Source organism: Pseudophryne corroboree, chromosome 4, assembly GCF_028390025.1.
Source record: "Pseudophryne corroboree isolate aPseCor3 chromosome 4, aPseCor3.hap2, whole genome shotgun sequence".
Classification (NCBI taxonomy): domain Eukaryota; kingdom Metazoa; phylum Chordata; class Amphibia; order Anura; family Myobatrachidae; genus Pseudophryne; species Pseudophryne corroboree.
Window position 1 is genome coordinate 133,357,954 of NC_086447.1, and position 23,746 is coordinate 133,381,699.

The 23,746-nt window shown below is 47.6% G+C and overlaps 1 protein-coding gene across 3 annotated transcripts in view; it reads left to right on the plus strand.

The window, feature by feature from the left end:
* The window catches only part of KIDINS220 (kinase D interacting substrate 220), a 344,589-nt gene that overhangs the window by 140,587 nt on the left and 180,256 nt on the right, over positions 1–23,746 (plus strand). For all 3 annotated transcript variants that reach the window (XM_063915451.1, XM_063915452.1, XM_063915453.1), the window contains exons 17-19: positions 83–372; positions 20,843–20,983; positions 22,809–23,052. In XM_063915451.1, coding sequence (XP_063771521.1) covers positions 83–372; positions 20,843–20,983; positions 22,809–23,052 — 675 coding nt within the window. The remainder of the gene's footprint in view (positions 1–82; positions 373–20,842; positions 20,984–22,808; positions 23,053–23,746) is intronic.

Below are 23,746 nucleotides of genomic sequence, written 5' to 3' on the forward strand. Positions count from 1 at the left end.
TGAATCTCACCGTGTGTATGGCCCTTTACACTAGTATACAGTCCAGTGACATTGTCCACTTCATCCTTTTTCTTTCTCATAGGGAAAAAGAAATGGAAGAAGACCTGTTGCCTCCCATCATTTGTCATCTTCATCTTTATCATGGCGTGCATCTTTACTGGTGTCATCTTACTGGCGGTCTTTAAAGTGGATGCGAAGAACATGACAGTGAACTCTATTCTGATAGCCGTGGCCTGCGTGGTTGGCCTGGTGTTAGTCTTGAATTGTCTCACATGGTGGCAGGTCATGGATTCCATATTGAACTCCCAGCGTAAGCGACTGCACAGCGCAGCCTCCAGACTTCACAAATTGAAGAGCGAGGGGTTCATGAAGGTAAGGCGTGTGTGCTACCTAGAACATACAGCCTCTGGCTAGCTATGGTGACACTACAAGAACCAGCATGCTTTGCTTGTAGTTGTGTTACTCGTATATGCTCAGAATTTTCTCTGCATCCATAAGGGATATTGGGGAATTAGTGCGATGGGGTATAGTTGGGGTCCAAAGGAGCCGGTGCACTTTAAATTTCTTCAACTGGGTGTGCTGGCTCCTCCCCTCTGTGCCCCCTCCCACAGGCAGTTAGAAAAAAAGTGCCCTCAGGAGAGGATGTACATCACTGCAGCTCCAGAGAGTTTTCTTCAGTTTATTTTAAAACTTTATTATTTTCTGTATGCTGTTTGGGTAACGGCATACCTGAGCCACTTCCTTACTGTAGGACCACTGTCCTGAGAGGTTGTTGTACAGCGGGGCACTGCGCCTTAGTTGTCACAATCTCAGCACGCCGCACACCCCTAACATTGCCTGAAGGTGGCGGCGGTGGTGAGTACAAACTGGGGGCCCCGCTAGGGAGGTTCCCCTGTTCATGGGGCGGCAAAAACACAGGGGCAGCATACGGAACCCTCCCGCGGGGAACCCGCTATAGCCCACCTGTGTACACTGGGAGCGGTAGTGGAAACTAACACTTCTGTGCTGTTTTACACTTTTATGGAGACATTGCCAGTATAAATATCTATGAAGCTCCGGCGCCATTACAGGAGGTGGAGCTTTCTCAGAGCAGGACCAGCAGCATTTTGGTGCCTTCCTCTGCTTACAGCTGCAGCAACAGGCACAAACAGCTCCTCCAGACACTCGGGATATGCAGAAAAGCTGTTGCAGGGGTGTAGCAAAGGGGGAGAGCTGCTATTGTACACAATCTGTGTCCTGAAACGGACTAAAACTCCGGTGTTACACCGTGATATATCAGCCTGCAGTCTCACTGGGGCTGTTTAGCTTAGGTGTGCTGTTCCCTTCTCTCTGTCTCCCTCTCACATACAGTAAGGGCAAGCTTATTATTATATTACTTGTGTGTGTGTGTGTGTGTGTATATATATATATATATATCTATATATATATATATAGGATTTTAATTACCTACTGGTAAATCCTTTTCTCGTAGTCCGTAGAGGATGCTGAGGTCCACATTAGTACCATAGGATATAGACTGGTCCACTAGGAGCCACTGGCACTTTAAGAGTTTGAGCGTGTGGGCTGGCTCCTCCCTCTATGCCCCTCCTACCAGTCTCAGTTTAGAAACTGTGCCCGAGGAGACGGACAACTTTGAGAGAAGGAATTGACACAGGTAGTGGCAAGAGTCACACCAGCTCTCACACACAAGGCATACCAAGCTAACCAGCTTGAAACATCAGCAACAGCTGAACAATATTACTTAACCAAGTAACAAAACAGTACTTAACCATGAACAAAGCAGTACTGAACAAAGTAACCACTGCAGGTTCACGAAGCGCTGGGCCGGCGCCCAGCATCCTCTACGGACTACGAGAAAAGGATTTACCGGTAGGTAATTAAAATCCTATTTTCTCTTACGTCCTAGAGGATGCTGGGGTCCACATTAGTACCATGGGGATGTACCAAAGCTCCCAGAACGGGAGGGAGAGCGCTGAGGCTCCTGCAGAACTGATTGACCAAACTTCAGGTCCTCAGAAGCCAAAGTATCGAACTTGTAGAACTTTGCAAACGTGTTCGACCCAGACCAAGTAGCCGCTCGGCAAAGCTGTAAAGCCGAGACACCTCGGGCAGCCGCCCAGGAAGACCCCACCTTACGAGTAGAGTGGGCCTTAACAGACGTAGGATACGGCAATCCTACCGTAGAATACGCATGCTGGATAGTGACCCTGATCCAGCGAGAGATCGTTTGCTTAGAAGCAGAACACCCAAGTTTCTTGGGATCTTACAGGACAACAGAGTCCGATTTTCTGTGACGAGCAGTCCTCTTCACATAGATTTTCAGAGCCCTTACAACATCCAAGGACTTTGATGAAATTGAGGAGTCAGTAGCAACTGGCACCACAATAGGTTGGTTGATATGAAATGCCGACACAACCTTCGGAAGGAACTGCTGACGTGTCCGGAGCTCAGCTCTATCTTCATGAAAGATCAAGTAGGGGCTCTTACAAGACAAAGCCCCCAACTCCGACACACGTCTAGCAGAAGCTAAGGCCAACAAAGTGACAGCCTTCCATGTGAGAAACTTGACCTCAACCTCCTGTAGAGGCTCGAACCAATCTGATTGGAGAAACTGCAGCACCACGTTAAGATCCCATGGTGCCGTAAGCGGCACAAAGGGAGGCTGGATGTGCAGAACCCCTTTCAAAAGGTCTGAACCTCCAAGAGAGAAGCCAACTGCTTCTGGAAGAAAATGGATAGGGACGAAATCTGGACCTTTACGGATCCTAACCTCAGGCCCATATCCAGACCTGCTTGCAGGAAGAGGAGAAACCGTCCCAGTTGAAACTCCACCGTAGGAAACTTCTTGGACACCAAGATACATATTTTTCCCAAATACGATGGTAAAGGTTAGACGTTACTCCTTTCCTAGCCTGTATCAGGGTAGGAATAACCTAGTTTGGATTGCCCTACCGAACTAATAACCCGAAGATGAAGAGGCCTCGGCTCTTCTAGCAGTAGATCCAGAAGATCCGTGTACCAAGCCCTTCTTGGCCCGTCTGGAGCAATGAGGATCGCCTGAACTCTTGTTCTCCTTATGAGTTTTAGAACTCTTTGAATCAGTGTAAGTGGAGGAAACACCTACACCGATTGGAACACCCACGGAGTCGCAAGGGCGTCCACCGCCATGGCTTGCAGGTCCCTCGACCTGGAACAATGCCGCCGAAGCTTCTTGTTGAGACGAAAGGCCATCATATCTATTTGAGGTACACCCCAAAGATCAGTTACCTCCGTGAACACTTTCGGATGGAGACCCCACTCTCCTGGATGGAGACAGTGTCTGCTGAGGAAGTCCGCTTCCCAGTGGTCTAGTCCCGGGATGAAGATTGCGGACAGCGCCAACGTGTGTTTCTCTGACGTCCTAGTGGATGCTGGGAACTCCGTAAGGACCATGGGGAATAGCGGCTCCGCAGGAGACTGGGCACATCTAAAGAAAGCTTTAGGATCACCTGGTGTGCACTGGCTCCTCCCCCTATGACCCTCCTCCAAGCCTCAGTTAGATTTCTGTGCCCGACGAGAAGGGTGCACACTAGGGGCTCTCCTGAGCTCTCTGTGAAAGTTTTAGTTTAGGTTTATTATTTTCAGTGAGACCTGCTGGCAACAGGCTCACTGCATCGAGGGACTAAGGGGAGAAGAAGCGAACTCACCTGCGTGCAGAGTGGATTGGGCTTCTTAGGCTACTGGACATTAGCTCCAGAGGGACGATCACAGGTTCAGCCTGGATGGGTCACCGGAGCCGCGCCGCCGTCCCCCTTACAGAGCCAGAAAAGCGAAGAGGTCCGGAAAAATCGGCGGCAGAAGACGATCCTGTCTTCAGATAAGGTAGCGCACAGCACCGCAGCTGTGCGCCATTGCTCTCAGCACACTTCACACTCCGGTGACTGAGGGTGCAGGGCGCTGGGGGGGGCAGCGCCCTGAGACGCAATAAATCGATATAAAAACCTTATATGGCTAAAATAAATGCATCACATATAACTCCTGGGCTATATGGATGCATTTAACCCCTGCCAAAACATACAGAAAACGGATGATAGGCTCCGCCCCTTTCTCGGCGTCCTTATCTCCTCAGCACACTGGCGCCATTTTCCCTCACAGCTCAGTTGGAGGGAAGCTCCCTGGCTCTCCCCTGCAGTCACTACACTACAGAAAGGGGTTAAAAAAAAGAGAGGGGGGCACAAATTAGGCGCAGTATATAACAATACAGCAGCTATAAAGGGAAAAACACTTATATAAGGTTATCCCTGTATATATATATAGCGCTCTGGTGTGTGCTGGCAAACTCTCCCTCTGTCTCCCCAAAGGGCTAGTGGGGTCCTGTCCTCTATCAGAGCATTCCCTGTGTGTGTGCTGTGTCGGTACGTTGGTGTCGACATGTATGAGGAGAAAAATGATGAGGAGACGGAGTAGTGTGTCTGAAATAGTGTTGTCACCCCCTAGGGGGTCGACACCTGAGTGGATGTACTGTTGAAATTGCGTGACAGTGTCAGCTTTGTATAAAAGACAGTGGTTGACATGAGACAGCCGGCTACTCAGCTTGTGCATGTCCAGACGTCTCATACAGGGGCCCTAAAGCGCCCGTTACCTCAGATACAGACGCCGACAAGGGTACTGACTCCTGTGTCGACGGTGAAGAGACAACCGTGATTTCCAATAAGGCCACACATTGCATGATTGAGGCAATGGAAAAAGTTTACACTTTTCTGATAATATGAATACCACCAAAAAAAAAAAAAAAAAAAAAGGGGTATTATGTTTGGTGAGGAAAAACTTCCTGTAGTTTTCCTGAATCGGAGAAATAAAATGAGGTGTGTGATGATGCGTGGGTTTCCCCCCGATAACAATTGATAATTTCAAAAAAGTTATGGGCAGTATACCTTTTCCCGCCAGAGGTTAGGGTGCGTTGGGAAACACCCCCTAGGGTGGATAAAGCGCTCACACGCTTGTAAAAACAAGGGCTCTACCCTCTCCTGAGATGGCCGCCCTTAAGGATCCTGCTGATAGAAAGCAGGAGCGTATCCTAAAATGTATTTACACACATACTGGTGTTATACTGCGACCAGCAATCGCCTCAGCCTGGATGTGCAGTGCTGGGTTGGCGTGGTCGGATTCCCTGACTGGAAATATGATATCCTAGATAAGGACAGTATATTATTGCCTATAGAGCAATTAAAAGATGCATTTCTATATATGCATGATGCACAGCGGAATATTTGCCGACTGGCATCAAGTATAAGTGCGTTGTCCAATTATTCCAGTAAAGTGGTCAGGTGATGCGGATTCCAAACGGCATTTGGAAGTATTGCCTTAAAAGAGGGGCTGTACCCCAGGTCGCCTCTCAAAATAAGACGCCGTATTATCAGGCGCAGTCCTGGTTGGCAAGCGGGCAAAAGGGTTCCTCTTTTCTGCTCGTGACAGAGGGAGAGGAAAATGGCTGCAGAGATCAGCCAGTTCCAAGGAACAGAAACCCTTTTCCGCCTATGCCAAGCCCTCAGTATGACGCTAGGGCTTTACAAGTTCAGGCACGGTGGGGTCCCGTTCTCAATGAATTTCAGTGCGCAGTGGGCTCACTCACAAGTAGACCCCTGGATCCTTCATAATATTTCAGGGGTACAAATTGGAATTCGAGACGTATTCCCCTCGCCGTTTCCAAAAGTCTGTTTTACCGACGTCTCCCGCTGACAGGGAGGCAGTTTTGGAAGCCATTCACAAGCTGTATTCCCAGCAGGTGATAATCAAGGTACCCCTCCTGCAACAGGGAACGGGGTATTATTCCACACTATTGTGGTACCGAAGCCAGACGGCTCGGTGAGACCGATTTTAAACTCTAAAATCTAAAATCTTTGAACACTTGCATACAGAGGTTCAAATTCAAAATTGAGTCACTCAGAGCAGTGATTGCAAACCTGGAAGAAGGGGACTACATGATGTCTCGGGACATCAAGGATGCTTACCTTCATGTCAAAATTTACCCTTCTCACCAAGGGTATTTCAGGTTATGGTACAGAACTGTATCAGTTCGGACGCTGCCGTAGGGATGGTCCACGGCACCCCGGGTCTTTACTGAAGTAATGACCGAAATGATGATATTCCTTCGAAGGAAGGGAATTTTAGTTATCCTTTACTTGAACGATTCCCTGATAAGGGTAAGATCCAGGGAACAGTTGGAGATCGGTGTAGCACTATATCAGGTAGTGTTGTGGCAGCACGATTGGATTTTCAATATTCCAAAATCGCAGCTGGTTCCGACGACTTGTCTTCTGTTCCTAGGGATGATTCTGGACATAGTCCAGAAAGAAGGTGCTTCTCCCGGAGGAGAAAGCCAGGGAGTTATCCGAGCTAGTCAGGAACCTCCTAAAACCGAACCAAGTCCCAGTGCATCAATGCACAAGGGTTCTGGGTAAAAATGGTGGCTTCCTACGAAGCAATCCCATTCGGCAGATTCCACGCACAGTGGAACCTACTGGACAAATGGTCCGGGTCGCATCTTCAGATGCTTCAGCGGATAACCCTGTCACCAGGGACAAGGGTATCCCTCCTGTGGTGGTTGCAGAGTGCTCATCTTCTAGAGGGCCGCAGATTCGGCATTCGGGACTGGGTCCTGGTGGCCACGGATGCCAGCCTGCGAGGCTGGGGAGCAGTCACACAGGGAAGGAATTTCCAGGGCTTATGGTCAAGCCTGGAGACATCTCTTCATATAAACATTCTGGAACTAAGGGCCATTTACAATGCCCTAAGTCAAGCGAAACCCCTGCTTCAGGGTCAGGCGGTATTGATCCAATCGGACATCACGTCAGTCGCCCACGTAAACAGACAGGGCGGCACGAGAAGCAGGAGGGCAATGGCAGAGGCTGCAAGGATTTTCGCTGGGCGGAAAATCATGTGATAGCACTGTCAGCAGTGTTCATTCCGGGAGTGGACAACTGGGAAGCAGACTTCCTCAGCAGACACGACCTTCACCCGGGAGAGTGGAGACTTCACTCAGAAGTCTTCCACCTGATTGTAAACCGTTGGGAAAAACCAAAGGTGGACATAATGGCGTCCCGTCTAAACAAAAAACTAGACAGATATTGCGCCAGGTCAAGGGACCCTCAGGCAATAGCGGTGGACGCTCTGGTAACGCCGTGGGTGTACCAGTCAGTGTATGTGTTCCCTCCTCTGCCTCTCATACCAAAAGTACTGAGAATAATAAGAAGGAGAGGAGTAAGAACTATACTCGTGGTTCCGGATTGGCCAAGAAGGACTTGGTATCTGGAACTTCAAGAGATGCTCACGGACGAACCGTGGCCTCTATCTCTAAGAAAGGACCTGCTCCAGCAGGGGCCTTGTCTGTTCCAAGACTTACCGCGGCTGCGTTGGACGGCATGGCGGTTGAACGCCGGATCCTGAAGGAAAAAGGCATTCCGGATGAAGTCATCCCTACCCTGGTCAAGGCCAGGAAGGACGTAACCACAAAACATTATCACCGCATTTGGCGAAAATTTGTTGCGTGGGGTGAGGCCAAGAAGGCCCCTACAGAGGAATTTCAACTGGGTCGTTTCCTCCATTTCCTGCAAACAGGACCGTCTATGGGCCAAAAATTGGGGTCCATTAAGGTTCAAATTTCGGCCCTGTCGATTTTCTTCCAAAAAGAACTGGCTTCAGTGCCTGAAGTTCAGACATTTGTAAAAGGGGTACTGCATATACAGCCTCCTTTTGTGCCTACAGTGGCACCTTGGGATCTCAATGTTGTGTTGAGTTTCCTAAAGTCACATTGGTTTGAACCACTCACCACTGTGGACTTAAAATATCTCACATGGAAGTGACGAGTTAGCCCTGGCTTCAGCCAGGCGTGTGTCAGAATTGGCGGCTTTATCATATAAAAGCCCTTACTTAATATTTCATTCTGACAGGGCAGAATTGAGGACTTGTCCTCAATTTCTACCTAAGGTGGTTTCTGCATTTCACATGAACCAACCTATTGTGGTACCTGCGGCTACTAAGGACTTGGAGGATTCCAAGTTGCTTGACGTGGTCAGGGCCCTGAAAATATATGTTTCCAGGACGGCTGGAGTCAGAAAATCTGACTCGCTGTTTATCCTGTATGCACCCAACAAGCTGGGTGCTCCTGCTTCTAAGCAGACGATTGCTCGTTGGAGTTGTAGTACAATTCAGCTTGCACATTCTGTGGCAGGCCTGCCACAGCCAAAATCTGTAAAAGCCCATTCCACAAGGAAAGTGGGCTCATCTTGGGCGGCTGCCCGAGGGGTCTCGGCTTTACAACTTTGCCGAGCAGTTACTTGGTCAGGGGCAAACACGTTTGCTAAATTCTACAAATTTGATACCCTGGCTGAGGAGGACCTGGAGTTCTCTCATTCGGTGCTGCAGAGTCATCCGCACTCTCCCGCCCGTTTGGGAGCTTTGGTATAATCCCCATGGTCCTTACGGAGTTCCCAGCATCCACTAGGACGTCAGAGAAAATAAGAATTTACTTACCGATAATTCTATTTCTCGTAGTCCGTAGTGGATGCTGGGCGCCCATCCCAAGTGCGGATTGTCTGCAATACTGGTACATAATTATTGTTACCAAAAACATTCGGGTTATTGTTGTAGTGAGCCATCTTTTCTAGAGGCTCCTCTATTATCATGCTGTTAACTGGGTTCAGATCACAAGTTGTACAGTGTGATTGGTGTGGCTGGTATGAGTCTTACCCGGGATTCAAAATCCTTCCTTATTGTGTATGCTCGTCCGGGCACAGTATCCTAACTGAGGCTTGGAGGAGGGTCATAGGGGGAGGAGCCAGTGCACACCAGGTGATCCTAAAGCTTTCTTTAGATGTGCCCAGTCTCCTGCGGAGCCGCTATTCCCCATGGTCCTTACGGAGTTCCCAGCATCCACTACGGACTACGAGAAATAGAATTATCGGTAAGTAAATTCTTATTTTTTCTGCCCAGAGGATGATTCTTGTTACCTCTGACATTGCAGCTCTTCTCTTCATTCCGCCCAGTCGGTTTATGTAAGCCACTGTCGTTACATTGTCCGAATGCACTTGAATGGCTCGATCTCGCAGAAGATGGGCTGCTTGGAGAAGACTGTTGTAGACGCCTCTTAGTTCTCGAATGTTAATTGGTAGGCTGGATTCCAGGCTTGACCACCTTCCTCGGATGGTTTCCCCCTGAGTGACTGCGCCCCAGACCCGGAGACTCGCATCCATGGTTAGAAGGATCCTGTTCTGAATCCCGAACCTGCAGCCCTCCAGAAGGTGAGGTAGTTGTAGCCACCAGAGGAGTGAAACCCTGGTTTTTGGCGACAGATGTATTCTCTGGTGCATGTGTAGATGAGATCCCGACCACTTGTGTAGAAGACCCTCATAAGAGGCCACCATCTTCCCCAGAAGGCGAATGCACTGATGAACCGAAACCCGGGCTGGCTTCAGGACATCCCGGACCATTGTTTGTATCACCAACACTTTCTCCTCCAGAAGAAACACCCTCTGCACTTCTGTGTCGGGGATCATTCCCAGAAAAGACAACCTACTTGTCGACTCCAAATATGATTTTGGAAAATTCAGGATCCAACTGCGTTCCCTGAGCAGATGAGTCGTGAGAACAATGGACTGCAACAACCTCTCCCTGGACAATGCCTTTATCAGCAGATCGTCCAGATATAATAATAATAATAATATACTTTTAGTCATTAACAAAACAGCAACGAGATGTCAATGAAATACAATATGAGCATTAAATGCAATAAGATGAACAGTAAAACTATACCACATTTCCGAACATTAACACAGAACCTGGTGAGCATTTAACAGCCGAACAGCAGTTGGAAAGAAGCCGTTTGACATGCGATTTGTATGGGCTCGAACACTCCTGAACTGTTTTAAGGATGGCAATCTTTCAAAGATCAAACAATTTGGATGACTCATCAGCGAGTATACCTCTAGCTTTCCTTAATACACTTCTAATATAAAAATCCTTCATACATGGCAGGGACACCCCAATGATCCTACTAGCAGTTTTGACCACACGTTCAAAAGCAATGCGTTCCGCTACAGTGCAATTTCCAAACCACACTGTCATTCCGTACATCAAAACACTCTCTATAATGCTGCAATAGAACCTAACTAAGGTACTCGTGCTCAAACAAACAGCTCTAAGTCTCCTCAAAAAGAAAAGGCGCTGCTGCGCCTTTTTGATCAAAAAAATGCTATTTAAGGACCAAGTTAGATCATTTGAAATGTACATGCCCAAAAATTTAAAAGAATCCACCTCCTCAATCGGCTTTCCATCCAAAAATACAGGAAATAATGGTCTATTACTACCCCGTCTAAAATCAACAACCATTTCCTTTGTTTTGGATGTATTTAAAATCAGACAATTTGCTTTACTCCATTCCTGTAAACGTAGAATTTCGGATCTATAAAATAACTCATCATTTCCACTTATCAAACCGACAACCGCTGTGTCGTCTGCGAATTTCACAACTTTAACAGAATCAGAAACTGAAAAACAATCATACGCAAATAATGAGTATAATACGTTGCTCAAAACACACCCTTGCGGATCCCCCGTGCCTATGCAGACCTCACCAGACAGATTTACCTAACCTGACTACTTGAGGCCTATTGGTCAAATTTTTTTTTAAATCCAATTGCACGTGAACCCATTTACGCCTAAATTAAAAAGCTTAGAAACCAAAGATGCCGGTACAATAGTATTAAACGCAGAACTAAAATCCACAAATAAAATTCGCACACAAGTCCCTTTCTTTTCTAAATGGCTCTGTGCCTGATGTAAAACAGTCAGAGCTGCATCCTCCGTAGACCTATTCTGCCGGTAAGCAAATTGAAAAGGATCAAAATTCGCAGGAAAATGGGATTTAATATGTTTTAACATCAATCGTTCGAAGCATTTCATAACTAATGATGTTAATGCAATGGGCCGATAATCATCTAAACATTTGGGCAAACCCTTTTTAGGTATAGGAATAATTTCTGTAAACTTAAGACAGTTATGTATTTTACAGGCCTGTATAGAGATATTAAATATTACCATAAAAATCCCAGCTAATTCATTACTACATTTTCTGAGAACTTTACCTTGAATCCCATCTGGGCCAGCAGATTTACCCATACTGACACCTCTAAGACACTTCAAAACATCTTGCTCATCCAAGACTACCGAGGCCTCACCAGGTCTAATCTCATCCGCTTCAGCAATAATTGAGTTATTCCTTTCAAATCTAGAATAAAAAGCATTTAAGTCTTCAGCCATCGTGCTACTTACCGCACAAGACATCACTTTCCTAGGTTTATAATCAGTAATATCTTGCAGACTCCGCCACATACTCTTGGAGTCATTGCACTGCTTAAACCTGTCCTCCATTCTATTTGAGAATTCCATTTTAGCCTTTTTTATCCCTCTCCTCAAATCGGCTTTAGCGATTGAATAAGCATCCTTATCCCTCATTTTAAAGGCCCTATCCCTAGATTTTAGCAAGGAACGGACTTCAGCATTCAACCAAGGTTTCTCATTTGCAAAAACTTTAAAACACCGCTTGGTTGTTACACTTTCTACACAACAGTTTATATAACCTATCACCGAAATTGCTAATAGGTCAATGTCTATGGACCCATTCTTCATGGACTCCTTAATTAACAACTCCCAGTTAGTAAAAGCTAAAGTGTCCTGGAGCCTTTCTACGGCATTTTCTGGCCATACAATGATGGATTTTTTCATAGGCCTAACCCGCTTGACCAAGGGAATATACTTTGGGATCAGGAATAAAGAAACATGATCTGACTTCCCAATATGCGGAAGAACAACAGTCTCGTAAGCAAGGTCCATATTTGTATACACTTGGTCAAGAATGTTGTCACCACGTGTGGGCACCTGAATATATTTGTAAAATTTCGGTAGGACCAACTGTAAATCAGTCTGATTTAAAATCCCCGGCAATAATAAAAGCAGCATCCACATATTTAGACTGTAGACCAGTTAACATATCATATAAAGTGTCAAGTGCACAGCGTGCATTAGCCTGTGGGCAAATGTAAACAGCCATAACCATAATAACGGAATATTCTCAGGGCAAATAATAGGGCCTGCGCTTAATCAATAAATATTCTAAATCCTCAGAGCAATAGGATTCAACAAGAACAGCATTTAAACACCACAACGTATTCACATAAATACAAACCCCTCCACCTCTACATTTCCCCGATGCATTAGTCCTATCAGCTCTGAACAAAATTCTGTCCGTAAGTCCCAAAACGGAATCAGGAACAGACTCAGACAGCCAAGTCTCAGTAAAAATGAAAAGAGAACCATTCCTCAGGCAACGTTTACTAGCTATTTCGTCTTGAATGTCATCCAATTTGTTAGTCAAAGAACGCACATTTGCCAGAAGTAAGCTGGACAAGGAGGCTTCACAGGACAAAGCTGTAATCTCACTTTGACACCTGCCCTCTTACCACGCTTCTGCCGTCTCTCCCTGCGTGAGCACCGCTTCCAGCCTTCCACAAAGTTTAGGCCCCACCTGGGATCATCTCGTCCAGGACCATAACCAGCTCTCCTGTGATGGTGGCGATGGGAGTAATGGCCATGATAATCTCCTCCACCCCGGCCATTGGCACCCTGCTCCGGCGGCCTCGAGCCCAGCTCTCTCAGGCTCTCCCTCTCCATGGAGACCAGCCCCCCCGGCACAGCAGCAGCACCCGGAAGCACAGCGCCGCCAGCAGCAGCGGCAAGGTCAGAGGAAGCAATGGCCGGGGCCGGAATCACTCCGGCAAAGCCGTCTCCAGCGTCGTCACCTCGCACAGCACCAGCTCCGGTGCTCGCGGACCGGAGCACACGGCTAGCGCCACCTCCCAAATTGCCAGCCCCAGCACTCACAGCCCGGAGCACACAGCCGCCTCCCGCAGGCACACCGGATCAGACATCCCAGAGCATCTCCGCACCACCTCGGGCCGCCTCGTCACCACACCAGCTTCCAGCCACGCTGCCCCTCCGCAGTCCAAGCAAGACTTCACGTGGGTAGGTAAGCCTCATCGTAGCGCTACCCTAGGGGCATAATCTAGCCAAAATGCAGCAACTACTGCCATTCTCCTTGCAAAGAAGCTCCAAGCCGCTGCGTCTGAACGCGCCGCCATCCTCCTCCAGTACTGATTATGTTCACCCCCTGTTTGCAGAGGAGAACCATCATCTCTGCCATCACCTTGGTGAACACCCTCGGTGCTGTGGAGAGGCCGAATGGCAGTGCCTGGAATTGTTCTTGACTGTCCCAACAGTGCAAATCTGAGATAAGCCTCGTGAGGCGGCCAAATCGGAATGTGGAGGTACGCATCATTGATATCCAGGGATACCAGAAACTCTCCTTCCTCCACACATGAAATCACTGCCCTCAGAGACTCCATTTTGAATTTGAACACCCTCAGGTAAGGGTTCAACGATTTCAAGTTTAAAATTGGTCTGACCGAAAATGTCTGTCAGCAAAGCTGGCAAGCCTGATTTGAAGAACTGGTGAGGCGGGAGTTTTGAAACTTCAGTCTGTTCCCTTGGGACACAATATCCTGTACCCAGGGATCCAGGCCGGATGACACCCAGACGTGGCTGAAACGTTTAAGTCTTGCACCCACCAGCCTGTCCTCCAGGCTTTCAGGTCCACCGTCATGCTGAGGATCTTGAGGAACCAGAAGCAGGTCTCTGGTACTGGGAGCCTGAAGGTGCAGGCTTTTAAGGATGTTGCCCGACCACCTCTAAAGAAAGTGGTTGAAGGCTTGGGCTTTTTTGTCTTAGCGGTCTGAAAGGAGTACTGCACTGCTGAAGAAAACTGTTTCTTCGTAGAAGGAGTAGCAGAGGGAAGGAAAGGTGACTTACCCGCGGTTGCCGTGGAAATCCACGTATCCAACGCTTCCCCAAATAGAGCCTGACCTGTGTAGGGTAGGTTCTCCACACTTCTCCTGGATTCCGTGTTTGCAGACCATTGGCGTAGCCAGAGTCCCCTGCGAGCTGATTCCGACAAGGAGGATATCCGTGCAGTCAGCGTACCCAGGTCTTTCATGGATTCCACCATGAACCATGCAGAATCTTGTATGTTATGTAAAAACAATTCAATGTCGCTTCTGTCCATTGCATCCAAATCCTCTAATGTGCCTGACCACCTTATTTGGCTTTAGAAATCCATGCACAGGCAATAGTGGGCCTTAAGGCCACTCCTGAAGCTGTGTATATGGATTTGAGTGTAGTGCCAATCTGACGATCAGCTGGTTCTTTCAACGCGGTAGAACCAGGGACAGGTAAAACCACCTTTTTAGACAGTCTGGAGACAGATGCGTCAACAATTTGGTGGGTTTTCCCATTTTTCCTATCTTCCTCAGGGAAGGGAAAAGCAGCCAGAACTTTATTTTTTTTTGGGGTGGGGGGGGGGAAATCGGAAATTTTTTTCTCCGGGGTTTCCCAGGATTTTTCAAATACAGCGTTTAATTCTTTAGACGCGGGAAAGGTTAGCGGGGCTTTCTAATTATCAGTGAAGTAAGCCTCTTCAACCTGCTCAGGTGTAGTGTCATTAATGTTTAACACATCCCTAATGGCCTCAATCATGAGCTGCACCCCCTTTGCAAGGGATGCCGCCCCCCTCAGCACGTCTGTAGTATCAGAATCGGTATCCTTGTCATCTTGCATAATTTGGGCAAGTGCAAGTTTCTGTGGGAACATGCTATTGGATTTTGCAGGAATAGGGACAGAGCATGCCCAAACTGCCATTGACTTCTTCAACACCTGAGTTTCAGTCTCAGTATTAGCTACCCTAGTAGAGATCTTTCTTTTGATAGAAGTTAACCACTCAGGTTCAACAATAGGGATCTGAGACAAAGCATTACAATCCTGTGTACATGGAATGGATCCCTCCTGAGAGGAAACATCTTCTGCAGCATATGACACAGAGTCCCTAGACAACACACACACACACACACACACACACACACACACACACACACACACACACACACACACACACACACACACACACACACACACGTCAGACACAGTTTCTCCCCCAAGCATGCCACAGAGATTGGAGCCAATCCACACACAGTGCTATTTAAGGTAGAACTAATGAAACTACCAGCGCTGTCTGTGTACCTTAATAGAGTACACAGACTTAACACAGCCTCCCCCTCCCTTCCACAACCCCCTGGTACCGTAAGAGATAGCTGGAGTTGATCTGGAGGGACAGCTCTCCCTGTCAGCGCTTCTGCAGGCAGGAAAATGGTGCTGCTGGGTCAGCTCTGAGGAGCAGCTCCGCCCCTTTACATGGCGCTGCTTCCTGCTCTTCTGAAGTTTATACTGGCCTGAGGAAATGTGCTGGCAGCGATCCTGGGACCTTACCAGGCTTGCTGCACAGTGTAGGGTGTAGGCGCTGTCTCAGGGCATCCCTCACATCGCCGCACCATGTACAGCTGAGCCCTGGAGCGCAGTTAGTACTGCGCGCCCTACCCTGTTGCCGCCATCTTCACACCAGCTCCCCGCTTGCCAGGGGGGCTGGTGACTAACTCGCCACTGATCTTTTTTCTCTGTACTGGGGGTGGCGGCATGCTGCTGGGGTGAGTGATCCCCTGTGGCGGCGAACATTCGATCCCCTCAGGAGCTCAGTGTCCTGTCAGCGGGGATAGTGGCTCAGGCCAAGCAGGGCGGACACTACTCCCCCCTCCCCCTCCTTTTAGTCCCTCGAAGCCTGGAGGCTGTTGCCAGCAGCCTCCCTGTGCCTAAACTGTAAAAAAATATATGATAAAACTAAAAACTCCTATGGAGCTCCCCTAGCTGTGACCGGCTCCTCCGGGCACATTTTCTAAACTGAGTCTGGTAGGAGGGGCAGAGAGGGAGGAGCCAGCCCACACTATTAAACTCTTAAAGTGCCAATGGCTCCTAGTGGACCTGTCTATACCCCATGGTACTAATGTGGACCCCAGCATCCTCTAGGACGTAAGAGAAAGTGTTGTGTACTGTAAACATGGTAAAACGCCAATTATGCAGTGTATGTCACACCAGATTCTCTCCCTCTACATATGGTTCCATATCATGTGAACAATGCAGCCAGTCCTCTCAACTCAGTGAGGGGGCTGGGTGTGAGAGTCAAGAGCCTTGCATGATGTCCATGATGCCATAAAATCCATGATGTCAGATATGTCATCTCAGCTCACTGCTACTACTCAGAAAACTCAACAACTGCAGCAGGCTTTTGCAGACCTGGCTGCAAGGGCAGATGTTCAACAGCACACCCTCTCTAGATCAGGGCCACTAAAATGTGGGCTACCTGCTTTACTCTGACTCTTATGTGGAGACACAGGAGGAGGGGGAGGACTTGGATTCTGTTACTGGGGATTCCCCTTCTACACAGGGTATTGAGCCCCTCATTCTTGCTATACGGGACTTAAAACTCCCTCTAGAGCAGGCCTGGCCAACCTGTGGCTCTCCAGATGTTGTAAAACTACAAGTCCCATCATGCTTTGCCACAGCTTTGCTATTAGGCAATGCTAGAACTGTGGCAGGGAATGCTGGGATGTGTAGTTTGACAACATCTGGAGAGCCACAGGTTGGCCATGCCTGCTCTAGAGGATGCTGCAGCACAGCAGTTGTGGGTGTTTTTTTTTTTTTTTTTAAACACTGAACAAACTCGGTGTCACTTTCCGTGATTCTGCAGAGCTAGATGACCTGTTTAAGTTAGCCTGGAAAAATCCAGATAAGAAATACCAAGTGACAAAACGGTTTTTGCACACTTTCCCATTTGCTCCTGAAGGCAGGAAACTCTCTGGGAAGAACCCCCGGCTGTAGACGTATCAGTCTCTCACCTATCTTAAAAGGCGGTACTTGCAGCTCCATGCTCCTTTACCATAAAGGACACTGGGGATAGAAAGATAGAGACTACACTGAAGTTTATCTACACAGCGGCTGGTATATCACAAAGACCGGTCACGGCGGGTTGCTGGATGACTCATGCCATTGATACATGGCATACTCAAATTCAAGCGGGCCTCTCGGGGGATATGTCCCTGGTCACTATGGTGACTCTCCTAAAACAGATTCAAGACACTCCACGAATTCTGTGCGACTCTCTCAAGGAGATAGGCAATATTAATGCTAGGACCACTGCTATGGCAGTATCGGCGTGCAGAGCTTTGTGGTTGCATCAGTGGATAGTGGGCGCAGAGTCCAAGCACAGTGTAGAGTCTTTTCCTCTTTCAGGGATTGGCTCTTCGGAATTTCAAAAGTTACTGCGGGGAAATTCACGTTTCTTCCCTCTGGGTCCCCTCCGGCTAGACGTTCCTACCTGGGCCATCTGCCCAGTCCTTTCGGTCTAACAGATTTAGATCTAGGGCCAGAGGTGCCTCAAATGCGGCTAGAGGCACCAGAGGTAAGACCAGAAAACCAACAACTGCATGTTCTCAGGACCAGAGCAACAGTTCAGCTTACACAAAGGCCTCAGCATGATGGTGCCCACCCACCCCGAGGGGATCTCGAAGTGGGGGCTCTGCTGCATCACTTAAGCCGCATCTGGGAAAGCTCCTGCCAGGATTACTGGGTAAAGGACCCAATGTCTCAGGGCTACAAGCTGGAATTCGGCGGTGCCCCCCCCCCCCCCCCCCCCTTCCCAAACGATTTTTCAAATGAAGCTTACCAGCTTTGGAGAATACGCATGTTACGCTGTAACAGGCCATCCTAAAAGGGATACTACTCCAACCTGTTCGTGGTACAGAAAGCTGACTGTTCGGTAAGGCCCATTTTGAATCTAAAATCCTTGAACCCTTACCTAAAGGTTTTCAAGTTAAAGATGGAATCCTTGCGAGCAGTGATTGTGGGCCTGGAAGAATGGGAGTTAATGGTCTCTTTGGATATCAAGGACGCCTTTCTCCATTTCCCGAATTGGCCGCCTCACCAGGCTTACCTGAGGTTTGCCCTGCTGAACAATCGCTACTAGTTCCAAGCGCTACCCTTCGGCCTGTCCACAGCTCCGAGGGTGTTCACGAAGTTGATGGCAGAGATATTGTTCCAACTCCGGGTCCAGGGGGTCAATATTGTACCTTATCTGGACAATCTCTTGATAAAGGCGAGATCCAGGGAGCTTTTGTTGCTCCATATAGACCACACTATCCAACTTCTGCCACACCATGGTTGGATCCTCAATTTACAGAAGTCCCACCTGGAGCCAACTCAGCGGCTCCTGTTCCTGGGAATGTTGCTGGATACTGTGGCCCAGAAAGAGTTCCTCGCAGAGGACAAAGCGAGAACACTCCAGGAGATGGTCCGAATGGTTCTACGGCCTACTCGAATATCCATCCATCTTTGTATAAAATTGTTGGGGGGAAATGGTAGCCTCATGCGAGGCAATCCAGTATGGAAAGTTCCATGCCAGAACTTTTCAGTTGGATCTCCTGAGCAAGTGGTCCCGATCACATCTTCAGATGCATCGGACAATACAGCTGTCACCTCAGGCCAGGATTTCCCTCCTGTGGTGGCTGCAGTCCTCAAATCTACTGGGAGGTTGAAGTTCCGGGATTCAGGATTGGATCCTCCTAACGACAGATGCAAGTTTGAGAGGATGGGGTGCTGTCACCCAGGGGGCTCGGTTCCAGGGCTGGTGGTCAGCCCACGAAGCCCTACTGCCGATCAACATTCTGGAACTTCGGGCGATTTACAATACTCTGAGTCAGGCCTCTCCTCTACTCGGGGATCACGTGATCCAGGTCCAGTCGGACAACGCCACGGCAGTCGCGTACATAAATTGACAAGGAGGGACAAAAAGCAGGGCCTGCATGTGAGAAGTGTCAAAGATACTCCTCTGGGTGGAAAGAAATGCAAGAGCAATGTCCGCAATCTTCATTCCGGGAGTAGAAAACTGGGAAGCGGACTTCCTGAGTTGTCACGATTGGGGGGTCTCCACCATCAGGTGTTTCAGCAGATCATTGACCGGTGGGGCTGCCCACAAATAGACATGATGGCATCTTGACTCAACAAGAAGCTTCACTGGTATTGCTCACGAACCAGGGACCCACAGGCAAGTGCAGTAGATGCACTGACGTCGCCTTTGCCTTACCAGCTGGTCTACCTGTTTCCTCCGATTTCATTGCTCTCAAGGGTGCTAAAGCGAATCAGGAATCAAAGAGTCAAGGCAATTCTGATGGCCTCGGAGGGGGTGGTACGTGGATCTTCTGGACATGTCCGTCGAAGAACCTTGGCCTCTGCCAATAAGAAGAGATCTTCAACAAGAACCGTTCATCTACCCGGACTTATGGCGACTTCGTTTGATGGCATGTAGGTTGAGCGGAACATCCTAGCTCACAAAGGCCTTTCCAAAAAGGTTATTGCTACCATGGTTCAGGCCAGGAAACCTGTGATGTCAAAACACTATCATCATATCTGGAGAAAATATGTCTCTTGGTGCGAGGAACGCACGTATCCGCCTGTGGAGTTCCACTTGGGACGTTTCCTGCAGGCTGGTTTGGATAAGGGCTTGCGTCTGGGTTCCATTAAAGTCCAGATTTCTTTCCTGATGTAATTGGCAGTGTTGCCAGAAGTTCAGACCTTCTTGCAAGGGGTACTTCACATACAACCTCCTTTTTGTGCCGCCCACGGCACCCTGGGATTTGAATGTAGTGTTGGAATTTCTACAGTCGTCCTGGTTTGAAACTCTGATGACTGTAGAAGACAAGTACCTCACGTGGAAGACAATGATGTTATTGGCCCTGGCTTCTGCTAGGCGTGTTTCAGAATTGGGGGCCTTATCGTGTAAAAGTCCCTACTTGGTCTATTATGAGGACAGAGTGGAGCTCAGGACTAGGCAGCAGTTCCTGCTGAAGGTAGTCTCTGCGTTCCACTTGAATCAGCCTGTTGTGGTTCCGTCAAGTTCTGCCACTCCTGCTCCTCCGGAGGCATTGGATGCTGGGCGAGCCTTGAAGATCTATTTCAAGAGGACGGCTCGGATCAGAAAGACCGATTCCTTGTTTGCGCTATATGATGTGCAGAAAAAGGTTTGCTCTGCTTCAAAGTAGTCCATTGCTCGTTGGCTTAGGCTTACTATCCAACAGGCCTATGTGTCGGCAGCCTTACCTGTTCCACAGTCTCTAAAGGCCCACTCTTCAAGATCGGTGGCCTCTTCCTGGGCGGCTGCCCATGGAGTCTCGGCCTTGCAACTATGCCGAGCTGCTACCTGGTCGGGGAAGAACACCTTTGTGAAGTTCTACAGGTTTGATACCCTGGCCAAAGAGGATACCCAGTTTGGGCAGGTGGTGCTGCAGAAGTCTCCACACATTCCCGCCCGTTCTGGAAGCTTTGCGACGTCCCCATCGTACTAGATTCCCCCAATATCCCTTATGGATGCTAGAGAAAATAGGATTTAAATTACCTACCGGTAAATCCTTTTCTCGTAGTCCATAAGGGATATTGGGCACCCGCCTTAGTGCGTTGACTTTTCTACAGGTTTTCTCTTATATGGTTACCTGTTCAGCTGTTGCTGTTTTGTTACCAGCCGTTGCTGGTCGTTTTATGTTATTGGTGTGCTGGTGTGTGAATCTCACCACTCGTTGTTTTGTTCCTTCTCTCAAGTGTCCTTTCTCTTTCTGGCACTATTTTACCTATAACTGCCTGTGGGAGGGGGCATAGAGGGGAGGAGCCAGCACACCCAGTTGAAGAAATTTAAAGTCCACTGGCTCCTTTGGACCACATCGTACTAATTCCCCAATATTCCTTATGGACTATGAGAAAAGATTTACCGGTGGGTAATTTTAAAATCCTATTTTTTTTATTTCTGTAACACCTTCTGTTCCAGGTTCTAAAGTGGGAAGTGGAACTGATGGCTAAAATGGCAAAGACCATAGATGGCTTCACACAAAACCAGACCAGACTGGTTGTGATCATTGATGGGCTGGATGCCTGTGAGCAGGATAAAGTTCTACATATGTTGGACACAGTATGTATTCTCTACTAACGCTACATGTATTCATTATTGATATGTTTATATATAAAAATAAATAATATGTTGAAATAGTATGGTAAGCCTACTGTATATTTATTGGCTATATAGGTCAAATAAGCCAAATATTGCCATATAGAACAACAAAGTTCATTTATGTATTAGCTACATGCATTATGGTGAGGACCTGATGTGTTGGGAGGCCAGTGCTGTCATGGAGACACATTGTCCTCAGTGATGTTGATGGTCCCCATCACATTGGTAGACAGACCATTTTATGAGGATTTGTTCAACCCAAAAAAGTCTCCCATTGTCTGTGGGTGTCAGGCGCACATGTTATTTCTTATCAGTCTTTCTTAAATATTCGTCCCATCTCCCATATTGTCTTTGTCTTGTTGGCTACATCGCAAGTTAGAACGGACCAATGTCCATTCTCAGACTTGTGATGTTGCAGCCATGGATGGGCTGGTGTAAGGTATAATATGTGCTGACCATTATACAACCTGCTGTGTTACAAGTTGTGAACTACATAAGTGGACACATTTGTGTAACTTACCCTCACCCCATGGGTACACACACATACACCACAGGACAGGTAGAGGAGACATGGATTTATTTATAGGTTTAATCCTATTCTGGTTACACTGTATTATTGCAGCCTTGTAGTTTTTGGTCAGAATTGTGAGCTTTGGTAGCACAGCAAATAATCTACTGGACTGTTACTGTTTGATGGCAGCTGATTGCAGGCTTGAGACAGTGCGTCCTGAGGGCTGCCATAGTTAGTTTCAGAGCACTTCATGAATATACCGGCACCACTCTCCCTTTGCCTCTCTGTGCCTTCGCCCCCCCCACCCCACCCCTCTCTCTCTCTCTCTCTCTCTCTCTCTCTCTCTCTCTCTCTCTCCTCCTTCCCTTAGCCTCTCTCTCTCTCTCTCTTCTATGTGCTGTTGCACCTCTCTCTGCCTCTGCTTCTCTTGCAACTCTTGCTTTTTCTCTTCCCCGTTTCTCTCGCAAATCTCTCTGCCTTTACCTCTCTCTGCCATTGTCTGACGCTCTCTGTGCCTCGTCTCTCTATTCCTTTGCTCCTCTCTCTCTCTCTCTCTCTCTCTATCTATGCCACTGTCTGACCCCCCTCCCCCTCTCTCTCTCTTTGCCTGTGCTGCGCTCTCTTGTCTCTGTAATAGTGTACCTGCATATACTGACCTTCCGGGAGCAGGTCATTTTGTTGTTGCTCCACCTGCTGGGGCATTTAAATGGAATTAATAGCCAATTTATTCCTGAAACAACTTTTTGTTTGACATGATTTATGCAAATTGCCTCTATTACTATGATGGCTTGTTAATGAACGAATAAAACAGGTTCTGCCGCTCATCTTTGTGTCATTGCTAACAATGAATCTGTGAAATGTAATTTTCCCATTACCACTATAATTATTACACACATGAAAATGTATTTATTGCATTAAAGAGCACATGTCCTATTTGTGCTGAGGATGTATTACAGAGTGCCTTCTGTAGTCGTCTTCCAGTGTTCTCTCCGTGTGGGGGAGAGCAGGAAATGTCTGCAGCAGAGCCACTCACACTGGCTTTGTACATACAGATAAGTGCAGTGTAGGGGTAGCTGCCCGAGAATAAGCACAGGGGGCAATTTAGAACTTGCATTGTGTTTCGATGAGGTTTTTCAGCTGAAACCTGGCACATCCTCTTTTACTTGTTGCAAGCAGTAACTCTGAGATAAAGGCAATGAAAAAAATGATCCACGGAAACAAGCAAACAGGCGTCTAACTGCAAGTAACTTGTTCTCATCTTTCTCTTCTTCCAAGGTCCGCATTTTGTTCTCAAAGGGTCCGTTCATAGCAATCTTTGCCAGTGACCCACACATTATTATTAAGGCCATAAACCAAAACCTTAATAGCGTTCTGAGAGACTCTAACATTAATGGACATGATTACATGCGCAATATTGTGCACCTGCCGGTCTTCCTGAACAGCCGTGGCTTCGGCAATGCCAGAAAGCTATGCGTGGCATCAACTACCAACGGAGATGTGCAAGGGCTGGATAATGCAGGTGAGTGTGTTTCCTGCAGTAGATAAGCAGATCTTGCTTTTCTTTACTTCACATCATCAGGCCATATCAGTGTAGAGTATGTATGTTCTCCCTGTGTTTGCATGGGTTTTCCTCCCACGCTCCAAAAAACTACATACATATGTGTCCACATACATCTAGCCGCCTGGCACGTTAAACATCCCTTCTAGTCACACCTTCCCGTGACTGTAGCGTCGAGCTTCCTTTCATGTACGTTTTTACATTAAAATGACGCATATATTACGCACAAACAGCTTATGCTGATTAAATGATATTCAGCATGCCTATATTCTGTGTGTGACTGGCTGTGTCTGCGTAGAAAATGCTACACTACACTGTTTTCCATTTTGTCTGCAGATGCTTTTCATCCCTATAGTTACTATGATGAGAACCGCTAAACAGTTTATAGAGGTGTGTAATGTCATGAATATATGCAGGTTTATTATGGTAGCTTCTAGGAATGGTGTTGGAACCACCTATCTGTTAAAGTCCAAGTTACAAGGATCCTGGTTAAACCATTCCATTCCTATATCACTTTACAGATGAAAAGTGAAAAATGTAATTTAAGCATAGATTAGTTTGTTTATATATAAGAATTAGCGGTTTTACATGTGAAGCTTTTATGTAACAAACCTAGATTTTTAAAAGCTAGATAATTTAATTCTTACGCTTAGCC